General features: G+C 45.7%; 1 protein-coding gene and 1 long non-coding RNA gene across 2 annotated transcripts; both read left to right on the forward strand.

Moving 5' to 3' along the window:
- Positions 1 to 424: 424 nt before the first annotated feature.
- On the forward strand, positions 425 to 7,111 carry LOC126516110 (uncharacterized). Its single transcript, XR_007596020.1, has 3 exons — positions 425 to 627; positions 5,478 to 5,678; positions 6,718 to 7,111. It is a non-coding gene; the product is annotated as an uncharacterized lncRNA (long non-coding RNA).
- Positions 7,112 to 8,014: 903 nt separating this feature from the next.
- Positions 8,015 to 21,974, forward strand: Plekhf2 (pleckstrin homology and FYVE domain containing 2). The gene is made up of 2 exons (XM_050165105.1): positions 8,015 to 8,234; positions 19,338 to 21,974. Exon 2 carries the CDS (start codon positions 19,352 to 19,354, stop codon positions 20,099 to 20,101), a length of 750 nt encoding a protein of 249 aa, XP_050021062.1. The 5' UTR covers positions 8,015 to 8,234; positions 19,338 to 19,351; the 3' UTR covers positions 20,102 to 21,974.
- Positions 21,975 to 22,191: the final 217 nt, after the last annotated feature.

The following is a 22,191-nucleotide window of genomic DNA, read 5'->3' on the forward strand; positions in this document are numbered from 1 at the left end:
CACTTCTGATGTGAGTACACTGCCGTTTCTACAACACAAATTTCAGCCAGGTCCAAGAGACACCAGACAGTTCCACAGAGCCTGGACAGCAGCAGAACAACCAGCTACCCCAAGACATGGCCAGCACCCCAGCTTTCTCAGGTCCAAGACTTCAACACCCACAAGTCAGCAGGAAGCAGTCTTGAGAACCCGGCCCCATCCCTGTGCCACTGGCTATCCCCTTAATTTTTCCACTTTTATAATAAGAAAAAGATGGGAATGTTGGGATTCAGGCATTCTGCTGGTCCCTGGCACCTGGCAGGATGAACCCAGGCAGTATCCTAGCCAGTCCAGGGTCCTATGGCGGCTACTCACAGGTGCAAAGATCCCTTTAAGAGACAAGCCCCGCCCAATCCTGTTCTCCACCTCCCCCTTCTCCCCGCAGCTCATCTGAAGAGGCAGGCTGCTCCTTGTCTCATCTTCCTCTCCCTCTCTGTATTTCTCTTCCCCTCCTCCCTCCCCTTTACCCTTCTCTCAACAAAGCCCTCACTTGAACTCTGCCTGCAGGCGCATTTGTCTCTGGCCCATGGTCCTCACCAGCCAGGGCCCCTCCGGTGCCATCTTACAAAATCTGCCTGCTTAAATGTGGTAAGGAGATCAGAGAACCATGGTAGAGGAGAAAGAGTTTCCTCTTCTCACAGGAAGCCATTTTTCCATGTCTCCTCTTTCCCTGCTGGGTCTGTTAGGTGCTGTCCGGTTGACTGAGCCACACTGGTCAGAGCTCCACTGCCCACACTTGGGAGCGCACACTTCCTCATCCACACAATCTCTGAGGTTAACTTCCTGTTGATTAACGAGGGGGGGTGGGAAGGGGGGGTTCTAGGCACGTGATGTACGTGCCACATCCTCCTAGCAGGCTCCTCACGAGCCCCAAGGCTGCCTCTAGGCAGAAGCTTGGCCCTTAGAGAGGAATGTCCATTTGTCCAGGTGCTTCCTCAAAGTGACAGACACGTGAATGCCAAAGCGACGGTACACGTTGACAGTTGGAGATCTGGAACAGTCTTTAAAGTTCTTTCTGCATGCTGAAGGTGGTGATTGTGTTCTTTGGTCATGAGAATGTGGCCTGGACATGCTTTTTGGGAGGGAGGGGAGGGAGCTATGTATGCTTATACTACTATACTCCCAAAGCCTCTGCACAGGATTTTGAATCATGGTGACATATATTTGGGGTGCGATACATTTGGGGTACATAAATGTATTTTGAAGCAAAAACACCTGTGTTTTGAAAAACTGAAAATGGCTTGATGTGGCTGTTAACAGCGTTGGCACCGATAACGAGGACTTTTTGGTGGAAATGAACAGAAAAAGAGAGAGACGGATGAGGAACAGCTGTCAGAAGCCTGGATCCACGAGTCGAGTCAGCAAGTCCATTGCCCTGGAGAGCAGCCAGATGTTCTTCTCGCTGATTTTTGTATAGCCTATTGTCCTATGTTCAGCTTGGAGCTGAGGAGATGACTCAGCAGGTTAAGTGTGAGGTGTGCAAACTGGATGAACCAAGTTTGGTTCCGGAATCCGAATAAAAAGCCAGGTGTAGCGGCTCACGTCTATAATAGCAGCACTCCTGAGGAGCGATGGGAGGCAGAGATAGGAGAACTGTGCTGGAACTCACCAGCCAGCCCTCCTGGAGTAAACCATACAGAAGCAGAAAGAACCAGGCTGTCCTCTGACCTCCACAAGCATTGCCATAGTAACCCAGGACAAGCACAGCTTGCTCCTGGCTGGTGGCTCTGTGAGGGCTGACCAGGGTAGGCTAGCAGTCCTCTGGTCACCCACACGGTTGCAGTCAGCTGATGGCTGGAGCTACGGTCTCCTTACAACTCAACTGAACTGGAGTCCAAGATGGTTCCTAGCAGGCTGGGATTGATGATGCTTATCTATTGAGTGTCCTGGAGGCCACAACTGGAGCACATGTGTGACTTGGGACTTTCATTGAGTGTGCTAGGTTCCTGCCAGAACTGCCCCAAATAGGAGCAATTTAGAAAGTGACTTCTGGAATGCTATAGATGCCATATTCTGTTGGTTAAAGCACGTCACTGTAGTGTTCCGAGTCAAAGGGGGGAGAAGTGATTGATTTTGATTTTCTTTTCTTATGAGACACGTTCTCGCGTGGCAGAGAGCAGAGTCAAACACCCTGTGGAGTTGGGGATGACCTGAACTTCTGGTCCTCCTGCCTCTACTTTCTGTGATGACATACAACCATGCACTACTATCCCTGCTGTTGTATGTGATGCTGAGGATGGAGACCAAAGCCTTGTGCACTCTAGAATGTGAGCATTCTCCCAGCTGAGCTACGCTGCTAGACCCCGGCTTCTAGTCAGATGCAGTGAAACACACGTAGTAGAGCACTTGCCTTGTGTTTGTGAGGACCCGGGTTCCAGCATCCTCAGCACTAAAAGCTGTGTGTGTGTGTGTGTGTGTGTGTTCAAGTGGGCAAGGAAACTGTTGAGTAGTGGAGATGCTCCTTTCTCTGGGGCAGTCCACTAGTCCTTTTACAACCAGTGTCTTGTTCCTTCTTGTCATGCCCAGATCTTGTGTCTGAGCTTGAGGTGAAAAGTAAAGAGAAGGCAAGGCGGTGGTGGTGCACGCCTTTAATCCCAGCACTCGGGAGGCAGAGGCAGGTGGATCTCTGTGAGTTCGAGGCCAGCCTGGTCTACAAGAGCTAGTTCCAAGAACGACTCCAAAGCTACAGGGAAACCCTGCCTCGAACCACCCCCTTCCCCCCCCCCCCAACAAAAGTTAAGAAAGCTGTGGATGAATTTAGTTGAAGTCAGATTGGAGAAGGGTACTGGGGGTGCTTTACCCAGCAGGAGACTAGGTAAAGAGTGGGACCGGGTGACCCAAGGATGGCATGTCGACCTGGCGTTTTTTCCTGCTGGCGAACAGGCTGTTTGTTCTCAATCTCAAGTGAAGAACTGATGAGAGACACACTGTGAAGGAAAGAGTTTTGTAAGAACTGGCTGAGGGTACGGAGTACGGAGCCCGGATGTCAAGAGCCTGGAGGAAGCCCTGGATTTGTTTTCTAGAACCACACAAACTGGGCACGGTGGAACTTTCCCATAACCGGTCCTCCCCTTAACGAGCTTGGGAGGAACAGGGAGGGTTGGCTCAAGGTCATCCTTCCGAGATAGAGGTACACAGGAGCCTGTCTGGAGGATAGACAAAGCCAGCAAGAACAGAGGATCTACAAATTACACATGTCAAGATTTAATATACAATTGAATATACAATCAGTTACAGTGATTACTGCTACAGCTGGTTTGTTGAGCATCTATGATCTGCCAGGAGCATGCTAGGTGCTCGGCCGCGTTTCTCTTGATCTTTGTCATCCTGGGAGCTAGAGTTCATCTTCCTCATTTTATATGAGTTCTAGAAACTCTGGTGCATCAGTTATACGCCTTCCCCTTCCACATGGTTTACGGTGGAAGAAGACGCCAATTTCACCAGCTCTGCTGGACTCCAAAGCCTAGGAGTTTGTTTTGTCCCCCAGATTGTGTTTCTACTTAAGAAGAAATTTTAAAATGAAATCATACTTAAATTTCTCTTCACAAAGGAACACATGAATGACACCAGTGTTCTACCAAAAACTATTTTTTGAAATAGATTCTCTTGGCAATATTTGGATTTAGATATTCTGTTGAATTTTATTTAATCTAGAGCCAAGTTTTAAAAACTGCTCTTTGATGGATGTATATTTATTTTGGAGTAGTGACGGAAAGAAAAGTTATTCAATAATTGCCTGCCACAAACAGTAGTAATAGTAGGAATTTTGTTCTGTTTCATTTTTTTTGAAGACAGGGTCTCCCCGTGTAGCCAAGGCAAGCCTGGAACTCACTCTGTCTGCCTCTGCTTCCCCAGTGTAGAGGTTAAAGGCATGAGCTGCCACACCCAAGATAGATGAAAATTTCCCTCTACTGATAAAGAAGGTAACGTGTACAGAATTTAGAAACTTACTACAGAAGAAAGCAGACATTATATATTTGCTTGTGTTAAGAGTATTTCAGTAGGATTTATACTCTGTAGTAAAACTTAACGAACGCAGTTGTGCCTGTGTATATGTGAGCATGTTTCCCCGTGTGTGCCTGTGTGTGTATGCCCAAGTGTATGAACATGCGCCACCCTCTAGCTCTGTTTGTATGTGTGCACGTGTTTCTGTTCACCATGTGTGGAGACTGGAGATTGTTGATGTTAGCCGTCTTCCTTAGATGCTATCCATGTTTACTCTGCTGTGTGTGTGTGTGTGTGCACATGTACATGTGAGAACATGTCTCCATGTTCACCCATGTGGAGGCTGGAGATTGGGGCAGCTGTCTTCCTTAGATGCTCTCCACATTGTTTACACTGTCCAAGATCATCCTTAGTGACATAGTGAAGTTGGCTTGTTTCAAAAGAAACTATAACTTAGATAAATGAATAAGGATCTCTATTCAAATTTAAACACTGTTTAAAAAAATTCTAAGGTGAGATTTTGACAGATGGTAAAAAGAGCAGTCGCCTTAGATACGCAGTAACTAACTCTTCCACGAAATGCCTTAAATGCCTGCCAAAAAGCATCTCAAATCACTTCTAAGCTTAAATCCCAACTTCTTCAAGAGACATATGCAATATTTTTTGCTTTTTTTCTTTTTAAATAGATTCAATTTTTTAAGAGCAGTTTTTTGTTTATAGCGATTCTGAGGGAAGAGTACAAAGTTTCTGTGTATACCCGCCCCGTCTCCCCAACCATAACTGTCCTGAAACAGGGTTGTATAGTCTGCTAGAATAGAGAACTTACATCTACCTGAGGATCCAACCCAGGATCTTGGACAGAGGGTTTGACGTCATAGATCCTTGGGGTTTGAGCAGAGTGTAAGGAGTGTGTTTCCATTGTCGAGATAGTGTTATAGAGTGTTTGCCCTCCCCACCCCACCCCTTTATTCTTCTCTCCCTCCTCAATGATAACCGACAACCACTGATGGATTTTATCATCTTGTGACATTATTAATGGAGACAGACTCTTATGGATCTCTGGCTGGTCTCAAACGTTTGAGGGCAGACGGCCTTGAACTTCTTCTGATCCTCTTGCCCCTGTTTCTGGGTGCTGGGATTCCGGGCATGCACCTACACACTCAGTTTTAAGCACACAGGGCTCTGTCTCAGGAGCCACCCTCAGTTTCCCTCACTGGGACCCAGATGTAGGCTAGGCTGGCTGGCCAGTGAGTAGCAGGGATCCTCCTGCCTCTACTTCCCCACACTGGGTTCCAGGGGTGTGCCCCCACACCCAGCTTTTCTGTGGGTGCTGGGGTTTAAACTCAAGCCTCCATGCTTGCATATCAGGCTCTGTACTGACAGAGCCATCCCCACAGCCCCACTGCTTTGAGATAGGGTCTCCTGTATCCCAAGGCGACATCCAATCAGGTGAGCCCTGCTGAGGTAGGTGACCTCGGGCTTTCCTTTCCCAGGTGCTTTGATTACGGGTGAGCACCACCACAGAGAGAACCATCCTTCTGTATTTTGGATTCCAGCAGAGGTAATGACTCATCAGGTGTGGGGATGTGACGGAGACATTTTACGGGTGACAGCAGTCTATCAAGTAGTTCCTGTTTCATCTTCAAGTCACAGAGGAGACAGGAGGCGAGGGACAGATCTTACTGTGTGAACAGGTAACAGAGTTACCGGCTGAGACAGGGGGGTGGGGGGTGGGGTGGATGGCCCAAATGCCCTTAGGGGACTTTGGTCTCTCATTTTGTTCAGCTTGCTGTGTGCCATTCAACAGAACTGTGTCAGCAAAGGACCAGATCTTAAATTTAAAATTAATTAATACAGGTGCTTAGTGGTTCCCATATTTGCTGGTATGACTCTGAGTGGCTTGCAAACTGGGGAATGCACATCCCAGGAAGGGAGAATACACAGAATGCCGGAAGAAAACATGGCACTTCAAATATTTAAAGTGTTAATTTGGTATCTTTTAGCTAATACTCAAAAATAAGGTAAATTCTAATAGATATATGTGTGCACACATACATAGTACATATGTATATATATATGCTTAATAATTCTCATTGTGCTCACATAGCACTTAGCTTGTGCTTGGGGTATGTTACAAATATTGGTTTATTTAATGACTTGAGGTAATTTCTTTTATTATCCCTATTTTACCCATGAAGGAACTAAGGGTAACTGAGCGTGTCCAAGGACACAGCTATTATACAGCTGGTGGACTTTGAGTGTGTAGACATTCTGGCTTGCACCTGTGTACTTTAAGTTAAATAAGGGTACTGGTAGGGAGGGCAACATTTTTATGAAATGAGCAACCGAAAATGTTTGGTTCTAAAGCTTTAGAATGGACCGTACAGACAAAGCAGTTCCCAATCTCCAGACTTAAAGGGACCTTAGAGTGTGCTTAGTCTAACACTTGTAAAGATTGTGTGTGTGCCGGGAGGTGGTGGCGCACGCCTTTAATCCCAGTACTCAGGAGGCAGAGGCAGGCGGATCTCAGTAAGTTAAAGGTCAGCATGGTCCACAGAGAGAGAGTTGTAGGACTGGCTCCAAAGCTACAGAGAACCACTGCCTCAGAACAGAACAGAATGTTGTGTGCATGATGGAAACCCTGTAACTATCCCTAGTGTCACAATTGGGCTCCTTTGCCAATTTTGTAATTTTGTTCTGGATACTAATTTTAAACAATTGTGTTTGTTGCAGGGACGTTGAAATAGGAGAAGATGGAAAGGACATAAAGACTTCCGGACACAAGCGCAGAAGGAAAACCACCAGAATCCAAACCTGCTCATTCCCTTTTCCCCCAGACTCATTTGTGGAGAGCGTGGTTGGTGGACCGCTAATTTAAAAGAAGTTTGAGCAGTGGTTCTCAACCTTCCTAATGCTGCACTGCGACCCTTTGGTGCAGTCTCCCGCCATAAAGATATTTTCGTTGCTACTTTATAACTGTAATTTTCCTGTTATGAATCGTAATGCAAATATCTTGTGTTTTTCGTTGGTCTTTGGCGACCCCTGTGAAGGGGTTGTTCGACTTCAAAGGGGTCGGGACCCACAGGTTGAAAAATGCTGAACAAGAGGTTCCAAAAAAAAAAAAAAGCCAACTCTGAAATAAAATTCACTCTCACCCATTTTCTACCCCTCCCCTGTTTACACGGTATGCTCTAAACGGTGTCCCCGCCCGGCCTGCTTGGAGCAAACGCCCGGTGCTGAGGGTCTGAGCAGCCAGGGTCAGCTCATCAATGTTCTCCCAGCGCGGCGTTCTGGGCACGCGAAGCAGGTAGCGGAGTTGGTTGCCGGGGAAGCAGCGAGCAGAGTGGAGCTCGAAGTCAACAGTGACAAGGGAGCGCGCGGGGCCGGGGTGCGGAACGCGCAGACCCCGCTCCAGGGGGTAGCGCCCGGCAGCTCGGCCGAGCCGGGCGGGGCTGGCAGGCGTTTGGGTGGCGAGAGGCAAAGCCTTTCTTTCCTGTTCCTTGGGGAGGCGTGGAGGCGGCTTCCGTCCATTCTTCCAGAGAACTTCGCGGACAGCGCAACAGCCCTTCCCGAAGGCGACTCGGAGTCAGGAAAGTCAGGTTAGGCGACCCAGGCTCGCCCCAGCCCGCTCCGGCTCGCCCCAGCCCGCTCCGGCTCGCCCCAGCCCGCTCCGGCTCGCCCCAGCCCGCTCCGGCTCGCCCCCAAAAGGCTCTCGGCTCGCCCCAGCCCGCTCACCCCAGCCCGCTCCGGCTCGCCCCAAAAGACTCAGGCTCGCCCCAGCCCGCTCCGGCTCGCCCCCAGCCCGCTCCGGCTCGCCCCAGCCCGCTCTGAGCAGAGCCATGCGCCCCGCAGCCCAGCCCCGGGACGCCCTAGCGGGTGTGGCCTCGCCCCAAGGCCCCGCCCCTCGAGCCTGTCGCGTGCGGTGGGGGGAACGGAGGGGCGGGCCAAGGCGGTGGGCGGGGCGAGGGAACCGGGAAGAAAGGGCAGGGCGGGTGTGCTCGCGCCCGTGCCGGGCGCTTGAGCGAGGGCGCGCCGGTGCGCGCGCAGGAGGGAAGCCAGCCCGGGCGGCCGTTGTCGGCTGGGACCGGAGGGGCGGTGAAGTCACCTGCGAGCGAGCGAGCGTCCGCGCCCGTCGCGACCGGATCGCGCCGGCCTCGCTGGGCCCCCACACCCTCTGCGAGGCTGGGGCCGGAGTCGCTGACGAGGAGGAGTCGCAGCCTGGGCGCCGCCGCTCGCCCGCGCCGGGCCGGGTAGGTGCCGCGGGGGTCGGGGCGCGCCGGGTGGCGGCGCCGGGCCGGGGAGGGGAGGGAAGCGAAACTTTGCGGGCGGCGGCTCCCGCGGGCCCGGGCCCGGGTGGGGAGGCGGCGGCGCGGGCGGCGGCGGCAGACGCCATGTTGGGGTCTGTGGGAAACGGGGCGCTCCCGGGCGGCTCCCCTGCGGGCTGGCGCTCGGGCTGGAACCGCCTGGGTCCCGCCGCGCCCGTCCGCGCCTCCCGGGATCCTGGGACCCGGCCCCGCGGTGCGCTCCGAGCGGTCCGGCGCTAGGACTCGGGCCCGCAGACAGTGGGCTCGGAAAACTTTGCGGGGACTGGGCGTCGGGAGCACGCTGTGACTTGAGCAGCGCGTTTTATGTGACTTTATAGGAAAATGGCACCGCGGAGAGTGACTCTGACGGGAGCAGTGGCTTACAGTCTGTTTGGAGTGTTTTAAAGTGTTATGATCTTTGCTGAGTTTTTAAAGAAATGTTATAAAAGGCCAAGAGCTGGTTTCCGAAGTTGCTGTAGTAGCCTTGTACACTCCTAGAATATTAAAGCAATAAGTTGAGGTGAGCGTGCAGTGGAAAGGAATAAGAATTCAGGTTACACCTAAGCAGCAGTTCAGGCTCCTAATACGTGAAACTGGTAAATGCCTTCTTTGTTATTTTTTTTTTTACGTTGCATGAGAGACTTATTAAAGAAACATTTAGACATGAACGTTCAGTTGAGACGTTAAGGCATATGTTACTTTCTGAAGAGTAAAGTGAAGTAGTCCGGTGTGTTGGGCATACTGGGGCGAGAGGATCGTTGTAAGTTCGAGGCCATCCTGGACTACAGAGTGAGCCTGTCGAAACAACCAACCACAACAAACAGAATAGGGTGGTGTGATGATGATGTCTCAACTTTTTTCCATTTTTTTCCTGTTGGTTCCTTATTAGAGTGTTGTCCTTTCTCTCTTTCTGTACTCTTGTAGCTTATGGGGGCCGCGGGTTAATTCAAAATTAACAAAGGCTATTTTTAATCACTATGGGTCATGATAACATTGAGAGGTGGACGGTATTAAGATGCTTATTTGGAAAGCACATGTAATCGTCCACTCCAGACGAAACGTGTACAGCATGAACAAGCCTAGTAAATAGCTTTTTTAAAAAGGCCGCTTTATAATTATGTTAATATAATTGTTAAATGAGCAAAAAGGCTCTTAACAATGCAAATGCCCTAAAATATGTCTCTTTTTACTCTTAATTTTTTAAAAAGCAGTCATTTGTGTGTGGTGGGGGCACACTTGTCTCCGGAGAGGTCAGAAGACAAATGACCAGAGTTTCTTCTTTGCATCATGTGAATTGTGGGGATCGGCTTAGGTGATTAGGCTTGGGGGCCAGCGCCTTTCTTGTCTTTCTGAGCCCCCTTTCTGGCCCTTATTTATTTTTTTAAATTATCTTTTATTTTTGTGTGTGTGTGTACACGTGCGTGCTTGTGTGTGCGCGCATGCAGACACACACACACACACACGTGCACACAGTCACGTCTCACAAGTATGGAAGTCAAAGGATAACTTTTGGGAGTTGCTTCTCTCCTTCCACCTTGTGGGCCCCAAGGATAGAACTCTGACTGTCGGGCCTGGCTTCTGGTGCCTCCAGCATTCTTTAGTGGGTAAACTACCTTCTTAGGTTTGCCGGTTTCCTTAGTTCTTTTTTAAAAAATTATTTTGCTTTAGTGTCAGGGTCAATTCCATTATGTATATTTATGGTTTTGGACCAAAAGTCATTTATTTATTTACTTACTTGTAAGGTGTTACTTGGCTGATTTCACAAGTCTAGCAGTCAAGCTGAGAGTTAACTGAAGTCAGTGACTGAGGCCACCTCACATCATAGCTCGTCCCTGTGGGCCTTCTCTGCCATCTTGTTTCTTCTTTCCCTCCCTATCCTTCTGATAGGAATATTGAAATAACTGTCTCCTAACACGCTGAAAATGCAAGGGTATGGTGCTGATGGCTTTCTTCTTAAACCAGTCAGGCAACACTGGGGGTGTCGTGGTGGAGTGTGCCGGCAGTCCCAGCACACTGAGGCAGGGATGCGGAGTTTGATCTGGGGTCTCAAAACCAAACCCCAACCGAACCAAAAGAGCTGCCTAAACCTGTACTTTGAAGCCTTTCCGCTGCATTGCTGTCGTGCTTCCTCTTTCTCTCCACTCCCCACCCCTAGGGAGGGGAGGGAGATAGTTGGTTCCCTTCCCCCAAGGCGTCCTGGAAGTGTCTAAGGAGCAGTGGGGTCTGATTTACTTGTGAGAGCTCAACAGAGGCTCAGGAAAGGTTTGAATGGGTTCCTTGTACTTGTGCTTCGTGCATTTGCTGAGTGTAATTTCCGTGAGATAGTTGTTGAATTTCTGTGGTCTTTCCCCTTTATGCTGTGACCTCCATTCCATCCGCAGATTAGGTGGTCAGACTGTTTCTTTTTAGTGTTTTCTTTTAAAAAATAATTAACTTACTGGGCGGTGGTGGCGCAGGCCTTTAATCCCAGCACTTGGGAGGCAGAGGCAGGCGGATCTCTGTGAGTTCGTACTAGAGCTAGGACTCTTACACAGGGAAACCTTGTCTCGAAAAAACTAAAAATAATAATAATAATTAACTTTGGCAACTGACTTTTGGTGTGGGAATACAGACTTGAATTGGATAATGACTGACGTGTGATTGACGGAGAGCCGCCGCGGATGAACGAAAGGGTGACAGTCACTGTGTTAAAGTCTGATTGAGTATTTGCCCCTGCTAGAAATACTAATGCCTGGAAAATGAGAAGGTTATGGTTTGTATGTGTGCCGTACATTTTCTGTTGAGATTTATTTTTGAGACTCAGCTTTACATACAAGCTCTCTGCTTACATAGCAACCCTCAAATGCTTCTTAAATGCTAATTTAAGTTGCAGAACTTTTCTAGGTTAAGGTGTTTTGTAATTTTGTAAGGACTGTACAATTTGGATTAACTTCTTGTCCTTACCTAAAATAAGTCTTTTTTTGGTTTGTGTCCTGAGGCAGGGTCTCCTGCACCAGATGAAGTCAAGGACAGCCTTAGGCTCCCAGTCTTTGTGCCTCTCATAGTCCTTCCTACTGTACCTGCTTTATTTGTTCTGTTGGTGGTGTTTTCGGTTTGGGGGAGAGTGTCTATGAAGCTCAGGCTGATCTCAAATTCTCCGTCTTATGCTTCTGCTTCCTTAGTGGTGGGGCCACAGGTGTGTGCCACATTCAAGACTCATCAATCTATAAAGCACAACTGTGTAGCACAATTTGAGGAGGGCCTGGAAGGAAAACAGAAGGCATTTTAATAATGGCTGTGGGCACACTAGGAAGAAAACAACTGAACAGGGAAGCCTGGACGAATAGGAGTCCTGCCTGGCCTCAGCTCCTTGTTAACTGGAGCCATTCGTGAAATGAACACAGAAGTTTGCTTCTGAGAGCTGTGAAGATTCGCTAAGATGTTTGTGTAAGTGCTTGGCACACGGTAGCATCATTTGATTGAATTTCCCACTTACCAACTGTCTCCTGTGGACAACTGAATCCCCGCTGTTCTGGAACCCCACACCTGCTGACTTTTCTGTTTGACAATCTGAATGATTATCCTTTGGATTCCCTGAAGGACTTGAAGATAAATGAGCCAAACCAGTTTCTTAAAAACACTTACCAGACCTCTGCAGGCTTACCTTCAGCTTTCACAGGCCCTGAACTCCTTTCCATCCCAGAATCACAGCCAGTTCCTGAATTTATCCCCCGTATTTCATGGTGTCGGTACTGCCCTCTGTTGCTTTTATTAGCATGCCTTAATAATTACATAAACATTGGGTTTTACTGTGATTTCTTTATACATACATATATATAATGTATTTTTGCTTTGATTAGCTTTTTTTTGCTGTAATACTCTCTGCTTTCTTTGCATACAATCTTGTATCTCCATATTCTCTTCACTTCATCCTGTGTACTGTCTCTATATATTAATATTTTCCTATAAAAAAAACCTTTCATCCCCATTGCCTGTATATTCAAGTCTAAATAAATGTAAGTCCAATCTTACATTCTCTGGTTTTGTCTGTTTTTTAAACTTTATTTTTAATTAGGTGTACTTGTGCTTATGTGTGTGTGGATCTGTGCACGAGAGCGGTGCCGGTGCCTGTGGAGGCAGAAGGGGTGATAGTGCCCTGGAGCTGGAGTTCTGGTGACTGAGCTTGGGATCTCTGCAAGAGCAGGTTTCATTCATATAGCCCAGCAGCAGGCCTCTTTTTCTTTGTTTTATATGTGTGTATATATCATTATAACACACACACAACACACACACACACGCACACACATATCCACATATATGTATAGTCCTAAATACACGAGTGACACCTGCTCTGCCTGTAAAATGTCTCCTTGGTGTATGTGCTCTCAGGGTTGATCACTTGGTATTGGATAACTGTCATGCAAGCTTCCAAGGGAGAAGTAACCAGCAGTCCTGCCCAGCTGTGATGCCGTAAACCACAGCAACTGGCAGGGCAAGAGCCCTAAGGGTGCGGGACTGGCATGGATATCTTGATGGCAGCCAGCAGCTCTGATTGGATCCAAGGACTGCTCACCATGAGGGGAACTATACCTGGGCTTCTCTCGGAGGAGAACCTACTTTTGTTTCAGGATTTGGGCCTAGATGTCCTTGTGGACAGAATTGCCACAGCTCAACTCTTAGCCCCAAGACTGCCTTTGTGTGTTCTCTGGGTAATTAGCTGGTTCTCTTTGCTTCTCTGCTGTTTAGACTTTAAGTGCACAGATTTTATTTATTTCACGGTTTCTAATACATTGCAGGGATACCAGACCCCTTTCTTACCCTGTTGTGTGTGTGTGTGTGTGTGTGTGTGTGTGTGTGTGTCAGGTGGGGGGTGTTGTTTGTTTTTGAGGCAGGATCTGTATAGCCCTATCTGGCCTGGTAGTCACTTTGTAGACCAGGCTGGCCTTGAACTCACAGATATCCGTCTGTTCCTGACTCCTGAGTGCTGGGGTCAAAGGTGTGTGTTTATTACCGCCATCACTCTCTTAACTATAGAGACATACCTGAATTATATACACTTGCTTGTATAAATTTTTTTCACATGGATTTTTGGTTTTGAGTGTTTTGTTTACGAGAGTTTTGTATGGTGCCAAATGGATAGTGACTGTTTTACTCCTTGGAATCCATTGCCATTATCAGTTACTTTATTTGCGTTCACATTACTTAAAAATGTAGCGATCATTTTGTACCTTCTGTCCATCCTCTCCCATGCTCAAGTGTTCTGTATGAGCACTGCTGCTGAGATATGTCTCCAGCCTGGAGGGTAGTTATAACTTTACATCCACTTAGTCACAGTGACCTCACCCCAGCTCCAGCCAGTCACTCTAGCACAAGCCCCAAACTGTTTGCATAGTTAGGTTAGGAAAACCTAGATCAAATCAGACTAGTTCTAAAAGTTGAAGCAGGAAGTCTCAGGAACAAAAATGTGGTCAGTATCTTGTCCTTTTCTCTTTCCTCTAACTAATAACTCCCTGGATCCTCTGCTGCAGCTGTGTGTGTTAGCTTAGCAAAAGAACTGCACATCAGGGTTTTGTTTTCATTTTCTTTGTGTTTGTATGTATTTCCTTTTGAAATTTCACTTACTCTTTCAGATGTTAGAATGGTAAATTATGTGTGCCATATAGTCATTCCCTCACTTCCTGCTTTGCTGATTTTTATTATATAGTACTTAACCAATTGTACTTTATATTAAAATCCTTCATTCCTGTGTCTTATTCATTCTTTTTTGGTACCAAATATAAATAAAAAGCAAGCAAATCAAAAGTATTTTGAACGATGCTAAAGAAAATGTCGGTGAGCTTGCTCGGTACTTTCTAAGCCGCCAGCTCTGCTGTCCTCGAGCACGCTCAGCTCAGTGTTGTTGGTGCAGATGTGCTCATAACGTCATTGTGCTGACAGAACAGCTGGGCTTTTAGAGATTATTGTGACATAGTGAGGATTTTTTTTTTGAAAATAGGAACTTCCAGGCTGGATATTTAGAATCCATAATTAGATATGGTTAGATGAGTTACATTTGGTTATCAGTCTAAATCTGTGGACCCAGTGATGTGCTTGATGGTGGGGAACAGCTCCTGTTCCCTTAAAGTTTGGCAGGCCTTACAGATGGAGTTGATCTTCCGCAGGCTCTACCTGCAGCCGCAGCCGGTCCGGCTCGGTGTCCATTCTGTGCTGTTGGGTATACATAATTGTAGGAAATACTGTTCTTATTTCCAGGAACTACCAAATATTAAGAGTAAATATGTATCCAAATTTTAATTAAAGATTTAGTAAAGTATATGTTACTAAGTGGTGTGGAGATTTAACGATGAACTAGTGTCTGGCATGAGGATCTGTTGAGGGACTGGTGAGATTTCAGCCAATAGAGAGACCAGATAGAAGTGGGCGTGTCCTCGTGCTGAGTTGGGTGGGGGCTAGAGCTTGTTGCTATGGTAGTCTGGTTTATGTTCAGCAAAGAGAACCTGGAGCAGGTTAGAATGTAGGGTGAGGCTGTAGGAGGCCAGGTCTCTCGGCTGGAGTGTCTTTTTTTTTTTTTTTTTTTTTTTTTTAAAGAGAGTTTCCTGGTCAAACCTGTAGTTGAAGAATGTTAATCTTGCTTTATTGGGACTAACTGTTAGAGACGTGAGGATTCTTCAGAAACTTGAGGGCCATATTCACTCTCCCTGGTGAACCTTTAAAACCTCATAGCCTGTGCAGCAGCACCGCAGCCATTCTTCTGGTTCATTTGTTTTGTTTTTCATTTTTCCCCTAAAATATCTTAAACTGTGACTTTGTTGTTCTTGTATAGCATGATGAGTTTCTTTCCCAGACCTAACCTACTTGAAACCACCTTCACTGGCATTCTAGGTTGTCAGAACTTTACTTTTTGGTACTTCAAGAATCCTTTGTACATATCATACTGCCTTCCGATTGAGGAGCCGCTGTCACTCCACGTCATGTTCAGTTGTGTTAGTGGCGTGGGTATAAAACTTGTTAATATTTTCCTTTAGAATGTGAGCTGCCAGAGTAGGTACTGTTGGTACTATCAGATTATAGCGAATAATTTTGTTTTCAGGAATGTCCCTGTCTACTTGGAATAAGCACATATTCAAATTTGGGCCTATTGGTAAAATAAAAGCCCTCTTGGCTGATGTTAATTTTAATTATTATGTCAGTGGCCTTTCCTAGACACATAACTAAAGGTTCACATTGGTAAACTATTTCTGAAGGTAGCAGGGAATAATGAAGAAACCATGTATCCCTTAGAATCCCATAAAAAATGTGGGGAGAAAAGCCAGGCAGTGGTGGCTCACGCCTTTAATCCCAGCACTCGGGAGGCAGAGGCAGGTGGATCTCTGTGAGTTCGAGGCCAGCCTGGTCTACAAGAGTGAGTTTCAGGACATGTTCAAAAGCTCCAGAGAAACCCTGTCTCAAAACAAAAAACATAAACAAAAAAACAAAACAAAAAATATGAGCGCATCTAGCTGTGAAGTCGTAAGAAAGCTACTTAACTTCAACAACTTATTTTAATGTATGAATATTTCTCCTGCTTGTATTAACACACACCACAAGCATGCCTGGTGTCTGCTGTGGTCAGAAGAGGGTGACAGATGGTTATGAGCTGCCCACATAGTGCTGGGAATTGGACCCCAGTCCTGTGCAAGAACAATGCTTTTAACTGCTGAGCCAACTCCCCAGCCTATTTGACTGGTTTGTTTAAGAAATAAGTTCTTGTTTTTGTTTGGAGAGCAGTCCTACCACGTAATCCCTGCAGACCTGAGTTAGCTTTCAGTGCTAGCACAGCAGTTGTGTCCCCTACGGGACTAGCACAGCAGTTGTGTTCCTACTGGACTAGCACAGCAGTTGTGTTCCCTACTGGACTAGGAGAGCTGTTGTGTTCCTACTGGACTAGCATAGCAGTTGTGTTCCCTACTGGACTCATTCTATGGCTTGCTTTGCATTTACTTATTTTTTATTTATTGGTTTGGTAAAGTCAGTTATCTTCATCTAACATCGTCATCAATCTTACTTCGTTGTTGTTTCGAGTCAGGGTTTTTCTGTAGTTGGAGGCTGTCCTGGAACTCACTCTGTAGCCAGGCTGGCCTCGAACTCACAGAGATCCTGCTGCCTCTGCCTCCTAAGTGCAGAGATCAAAGGCATGCACCACCACCACGTAACATTATTAAATGAAAGAGTAAAGTAAATATCTAATAGACATTGATTAAACATTTGTTTTTCCTTTCATAATTGAGATTATGGAAGTAAGTTACCTTTTTGTATCAGGCAGCTTTAATTTAAATGTAAAATGTAGCATTGATAAGTTTAAACATAAAATACGAAAGTTTGTTTCTTCTTCTTTTCCAAGAAGTCAGTTTGTTTGCTTTATCACCAATGACTTCTGCAGTACAGTTAGCAGGATTTGCTACCAGGGCGGGAATCTTACTGGACAGGCCCAGAGGAACAAAGTCTCTTCTTGATGATTGAAGATGTAAAATTCACTCAAATTTAGTTTGCTAAATTTCAAGTATTTCTTGTTTTAGTATGCTATGATTATACTTTAGTAGTATACTTAATCTCAAGATAAATTTTTAAATTGTATTTTATGTGTTTAAATTGAAATGTCTTATTTAGAATATGCTATGTTTAGTTGGAGACTTTAGTCAGTGGCAATAAGATGTAAGTATCTTCAGATCTTCAGTGTCTTAGGTGTGATGAAGTATAGCGTGTATTTGAGATGGTGATGTTCACTTCTTTCCCCACTTGACTGTACTGAATGTGTTTCTGTTGCTTTCTTGTCTCATTCTCGGTGTTTGATTAAGGATGCATCGCGGTGTCTATTTGTTACGAATAGTGCTATGTTGAATATCATGTACATATCTTTATTTGCTGAGTAAAATTTATTGTTACTACATGTTTATTTGTATGAGTGGGTGAACCTGTACATGAGAGTCCCATGCCAGCTCCTTTGGTCCCTGCGATGGAACTGTTTGTTAGCAAGCGCCTTTTCCCATTGTGCCATCTCATTAGCCCAAAGTTTTGTTTGACTGGATATCAAATTGGTGGCTATACTTGTTTTCTATAAAGTATAAAGAAAGGTGCCTGTTGCTCTACACGGCCATGAATAATATGATAAAAAGTATTTTAGTATTTTAATGGCTTTAATAATAAATGAGTTTGGACTTTTCGTGTCATTTTAATTCTGTAGTTTACTTTCTTACATTTAGAGAGAGATTTTGTGTGTGTGTAAGTGCTTATCAAGTTGTGCTTCTAGAAGTCAGAGGACAGTCCTCCTAGCCTGTGTGTTCTGGGGATTGAACTCAAGTCACCAAGTTTGTCAACAAGCGCCTGTACCCATTGAGCCACCTCACTGACCCTCTTCTTTGGTATACCATCATAGGATGATAACCTTTGCTTTCCTTAAGGAGCTGGAGGTGGAGCCTGTGCCTTGTCACTGAGCTGTGGTACTAGTGGTACTAGTCTCAAAAGGAGTGGAGGGAGAGCCGGAGACAGAGAGGGCTGGTCACTTAGTTAAGGCTCCAATTCTCGTTCAGTGTTGGAAGTACCCTTGGGCATGCTGGTGCCCCTCCGTGTGAAAGACTCGGGAATAGCCAGATTTACAGTGAGCTGCTCATGGAAGAAGGAAGGTTACCATGTCTCAGCTGTTTGTCTTTAAGTGTTTTCTCTCAAACCTTGGTGTTCTTGAGTGTGTTTGGTTGTTAAGGTAGTAGTACTCGGTTAGTGGGTGAAATAGAACACCATTCAGGGACTTGAGTGAGCTCAGTATTAGATCTAGAGATCAAATCTATGATCATTAAATTAGTAGGTTGGTAAAATGTTCTTGTTTATCCTGAGTACATTGGTGATGATGTCAGAGCCTCTGGCTCTCAGGGCTCTCTGCAGCCAGTGGAGGCGTGGACTTCAGTCCTTAGGAGAAAGAAGCTAAGGACTAATAGAATATAACAAATATGGAGGGTGGCCTCCATATTCTCTGCTGCTATTACCGTTTGTTTGTTTGTTTGTTTGTTTTTTCGAGACAGGGTTTCTCTGTAGCTTTGGAGCCTGTCATGGAACTAGCTCTTGTAGACTAGGCTGGCCTCGAACTCACAGAGACCCGCCTGCCTCAAAGGTGTGTGCTGCCACCACCACCCAGCACTGTTTCTGTTTTTGTCTACATAGGAAGATGTGTCGGAAGAGAGATGCTAACTAGGTCCTGGAGGGTAGTTAAGAGGTAGCTGGAGTTGTAGTGGTAAGGAAGACAGCAGTGAGATGCACCGAGACATGGTCGTAGTGTTGTCTTCAAATGCTCTGTTTCGGGTGGAAAATGGCTTAGGTTGAGGTTGGAGAAACAAGAGACCCAGGAATGACTGGATGTGGTGACACTTGCCTGTCAGGGGTCTGGGGTAGAGGTGGCAAGTTCAGGGCCAACCTGGGCTACATAGGAATCCTATCTCAAAAACACAACAATTTAAAACAAAAACCTACCAGGTAATTATGAGCCTTAAATGCTATGCTAAATTTAAGGGGAATCATTTGAAGTAACAAGAACAGGGTCACATTAGCATTTTAGATATCTCTGCCCAAGGACTGGTTTAGAAGGGAAGTCTGGAAGCAGGGAACAAGTTGGGAAACATTTGGGAATAATCCAGGAAAGAAAATTAGAGCCTAGGCTCAGGGGTTATATGTATTTTATTGGGAAAATAGTGTTCATGTTTTTTAAGTGTGTGTATTAGGCATTCTGTTCTCCAGCATCACTTTGAGATTCAGTTTCATGGAATTGGGTGTATTATTTTGCAGATGTAATGTGTTAACTGTTGATTTTATTTGTGCTGGTCATGATGGCACACACTTGTAATCCTGCACTTGGGGGGCAGAGGCAGGAGGACTGTGGAGGATAGAGGTTTGGGTAACTGTAAATACTGAAGATATAGTGTGTTTAGTGATTACTTTAGAGGGACAGACTATTGGAGGGGAAAGCAGTATCTTGGTATATTTTATTTTCTATTATAGGAATTTGTAATTTCTGTGTGCTAATTTCTTTTTTTTTTTCCCCTAAAGGTTATTAGTAAAAAATGGTGGATCGCCTAGCAAACAGTGAGGCAAACACCAGACGAATAAGTATAGTGGAGAACTGCTTCGGAGCAGCTGGTCAGCCCTTAACCATCCCTGGACGGGTGCTGATTGGAGAGGGAGTATTGACTAAGCTGTGCAGAAAGAAGCCCAAAGCAAGGCAGTTTTTCCTGTTTAATGATATTCTGGTATATGGCAACATTGTCATCCAGAAGAAAAAATACAACAAGCAACACATTATCCCCTTGGAAAACGTCACCATCGACTCCATCAAGGATGAAGGGGAGCTGCGGAACGGGTGGCTCATCAAGACGCCGACCAAATCCTTCGCAGTCTACGCCGCCACCGCCACCGAGAAGTCGGAGTGGATGAGCCACATAAACAAGTGTGTCACGGACTTGCTCTCCAAAAGCGGGAAGACGCCCAGTAGTGAGCATGCTGCTGTGTGGGTTCCTGACTCTGAGGCCACCGTGTGTATGCGCTGTCAGAAAGCCAAATTCACCCCGGTTAATCGGCGGCACCACTGCCGCAAATGTGGCTTTGTTGTTTGTGGTCCCTGCTCTGAGAAGAGATTTCTTCTTCCCAGCCAGTCTTCGAAGCCTGTGCGGATTTGTGACTTCTGCTATGAGCTGCTTTCCACTGGGGACATGGCTGCCTGCCAGCCCGCTAGATCAGACTCTTACAGTCAGTCACTGAAGCCTCCTTTAAATGACGTGTCTGATGAAGACGACGACGACGATAGCAGTGACTAAGGGCATGGCTTGAAATATTTAATTGGGTGTGACTATCTGAGAATCATCAGCTTTGGGGGAAATGTCCGATTCCTAGTTGTCAGTTTTGCTCTAGCCATGACTCTGCCTGAGGAAGTTCTGCCCTTGCCTCTGTATCCTGCAGACAGTGGCCCTCGCTCGCTCCTCTGCTCCTCACGGGGACAGATCGCCAACAGCGGATGAGTCTTGGCTTCTGTTCTCCTTAGTTCTACATGATTTTCTTGTGAGTCAGAAAGGTGTTTATTTAACAGGTCTTGTACATTTTCTCCACTGAAGGATGATGGGAACACGAGTGTAACGGGATTGATAATATTAGTAAGCTTTCCTCGAGCATTCTGTGTAGTGGCTCAGACATCGGTGACAGAACATGGCTGGAAGTTCCTTACTTCCCTTTTCTGGATGCCACACGGTGCCTTACTGTGGCAGCATAGCCACACGAAACACAAAGCCCTACCTTCTTATTTCTCTGATGTAAGACACTGGTGCTCTGACAGGTGGTGAATAAATGAGTGTTTGATGGATATAGTTAAGAATATTTATTTGACAGCTACGAGAAACTAAATCTCCCCTCTTATATGAATACATATTTTTCATAAAATAGTTGTGATTATATTTTTACATCTTCTGGGCACCAAATTATAATGGTCACATATATATTTAAAATTAACCAGTTGCCTGCCACTTTCAGGAATTTGGTTTGAAATTCATCACATAGAGTGACATATTCCATTAGCTTCTTCTTTCCTAAGACATTTTTATATATGAATTTATTTGCTTTACATTATTTCTAAAAGGAAAAATCTTTTGAAACCCTTGTTTCTTGAGACAGAGTTTCTCTGTGTAGCTTTGGCTATCCTGGAACTTACGTAGCCCAGGCTAGCTAGCCTTGAACTCACAGAGATCCACCTGCCTCTGCCTTCTGAATACTGGGCTCAGAGGCTTCCACCACCACCGCCTGGCAAAAATAAACTTTTTTTTTTTTTTTTTGTTTAAATCCATGTTAAAACAAGGAGTCTTACAGGAGGAGGGTCTGGAGGAGATCTGAGTTTGACTAGACTCCCTGTCTTCAAGTATTGTCAGTTTTATTGTGAAATTGTCTTGATTGACTGAGGTGTAGTTCATGGAGTTTGTGATGCCCAAACAGTTTCTAGTTTTGTAAAGCAATCATATATTTAATCTGTTTTTTTAAATCATTTTGCAATATATGGAGATAGAGCATTGATGTCTCTATATTGTGACTGTCAGTGAGATTGCTTCGAGACGTGGTAGTGTCTGTTTGGAGGCAGCCATAATTCGAAGGCCCGTTCACTGCGTAGCACTGGACGTGCTGTGTGCATTCTAGTCACTCACGGGCTGCAATAGCTAGGACTTTAAATGTGGGAAAACAGGGCTAAACATTCTCTCTCTCTGTCTCTCTCTCGCTCTCTTTCTTTCTCTTTCTCAAATTGAAAAGCCTGCATAATTGTGCAGATGTCTTGTGGATGGAAGATTCATTGGTAGCTCACTGTGGTTGCAGTACTAATTTACATTGCTGTTCAGTTTGAAGCATCTGAGCTATATATAGGTCTCCCTGTAGGAAATGTGAAACAAAAGCACAATAGAACTAGGGCTTGGAGGTTTGTTCTTGTTTTTGTTGGTTTTATTATCAGATGGATTTTTGTTTGTTTCAAAGCAAACATATACATGTGGTCAATAAGAATGTTTGAAAAGGACCATAAAATCAGAGAAATTCGGATGGAAACTTGCTGTGCACAGGAATTGAACAAATTCAGGAACCAGGGGAAATGTCCTGAGATATCATTTGCATTATCAACCTCTATTGATTGTTTTTACAATAAAAATATTTTGCGGCTTACTTCTTGGTTTTCTTTTTTTTTCACATTGTGACCTGAAGATTTTTTTCCCCTTTGCTAAGTGTGAGGTATCGTGTAACTGGACTTTCCTTTAGGCCGCCAGCTCACAAATAATGGCATGGAGACTTGTTGCTGATTGTGAAAGCTTGGTCTACAACTTAGGCTTGTCCCTAACTAGCTCCTAGTTAACCCATTTATACCTATGTCCCGGGTGTGGTG

This window comes from Alexandromys fortis, unplaced genomic scaffold, assembly GCF_014885135.2.
Source record: "Alexandromys fortis isolate MF-2015 unplaced genomic scaffold, M_Fortis_MF-2015_v1.1 scaffold_18, whole genome shotgun sequence".
Taxonomy (NCBI): domain Eukaryota; kingdom Metazoa; phylum Chordata; class Mammalia; order Rodentia; family Cricetidae; genus Alexandromys; species Alexandromys fortis.

Coding starts and splice junctions, on each gene's coding strand:
- Plekhf2 (XM_050165105.1), top strand. CDS start 19,352: ATGGTGGATCGCCTAGCAAACAGTGAGGCAAACACCAGACGAATAAGT.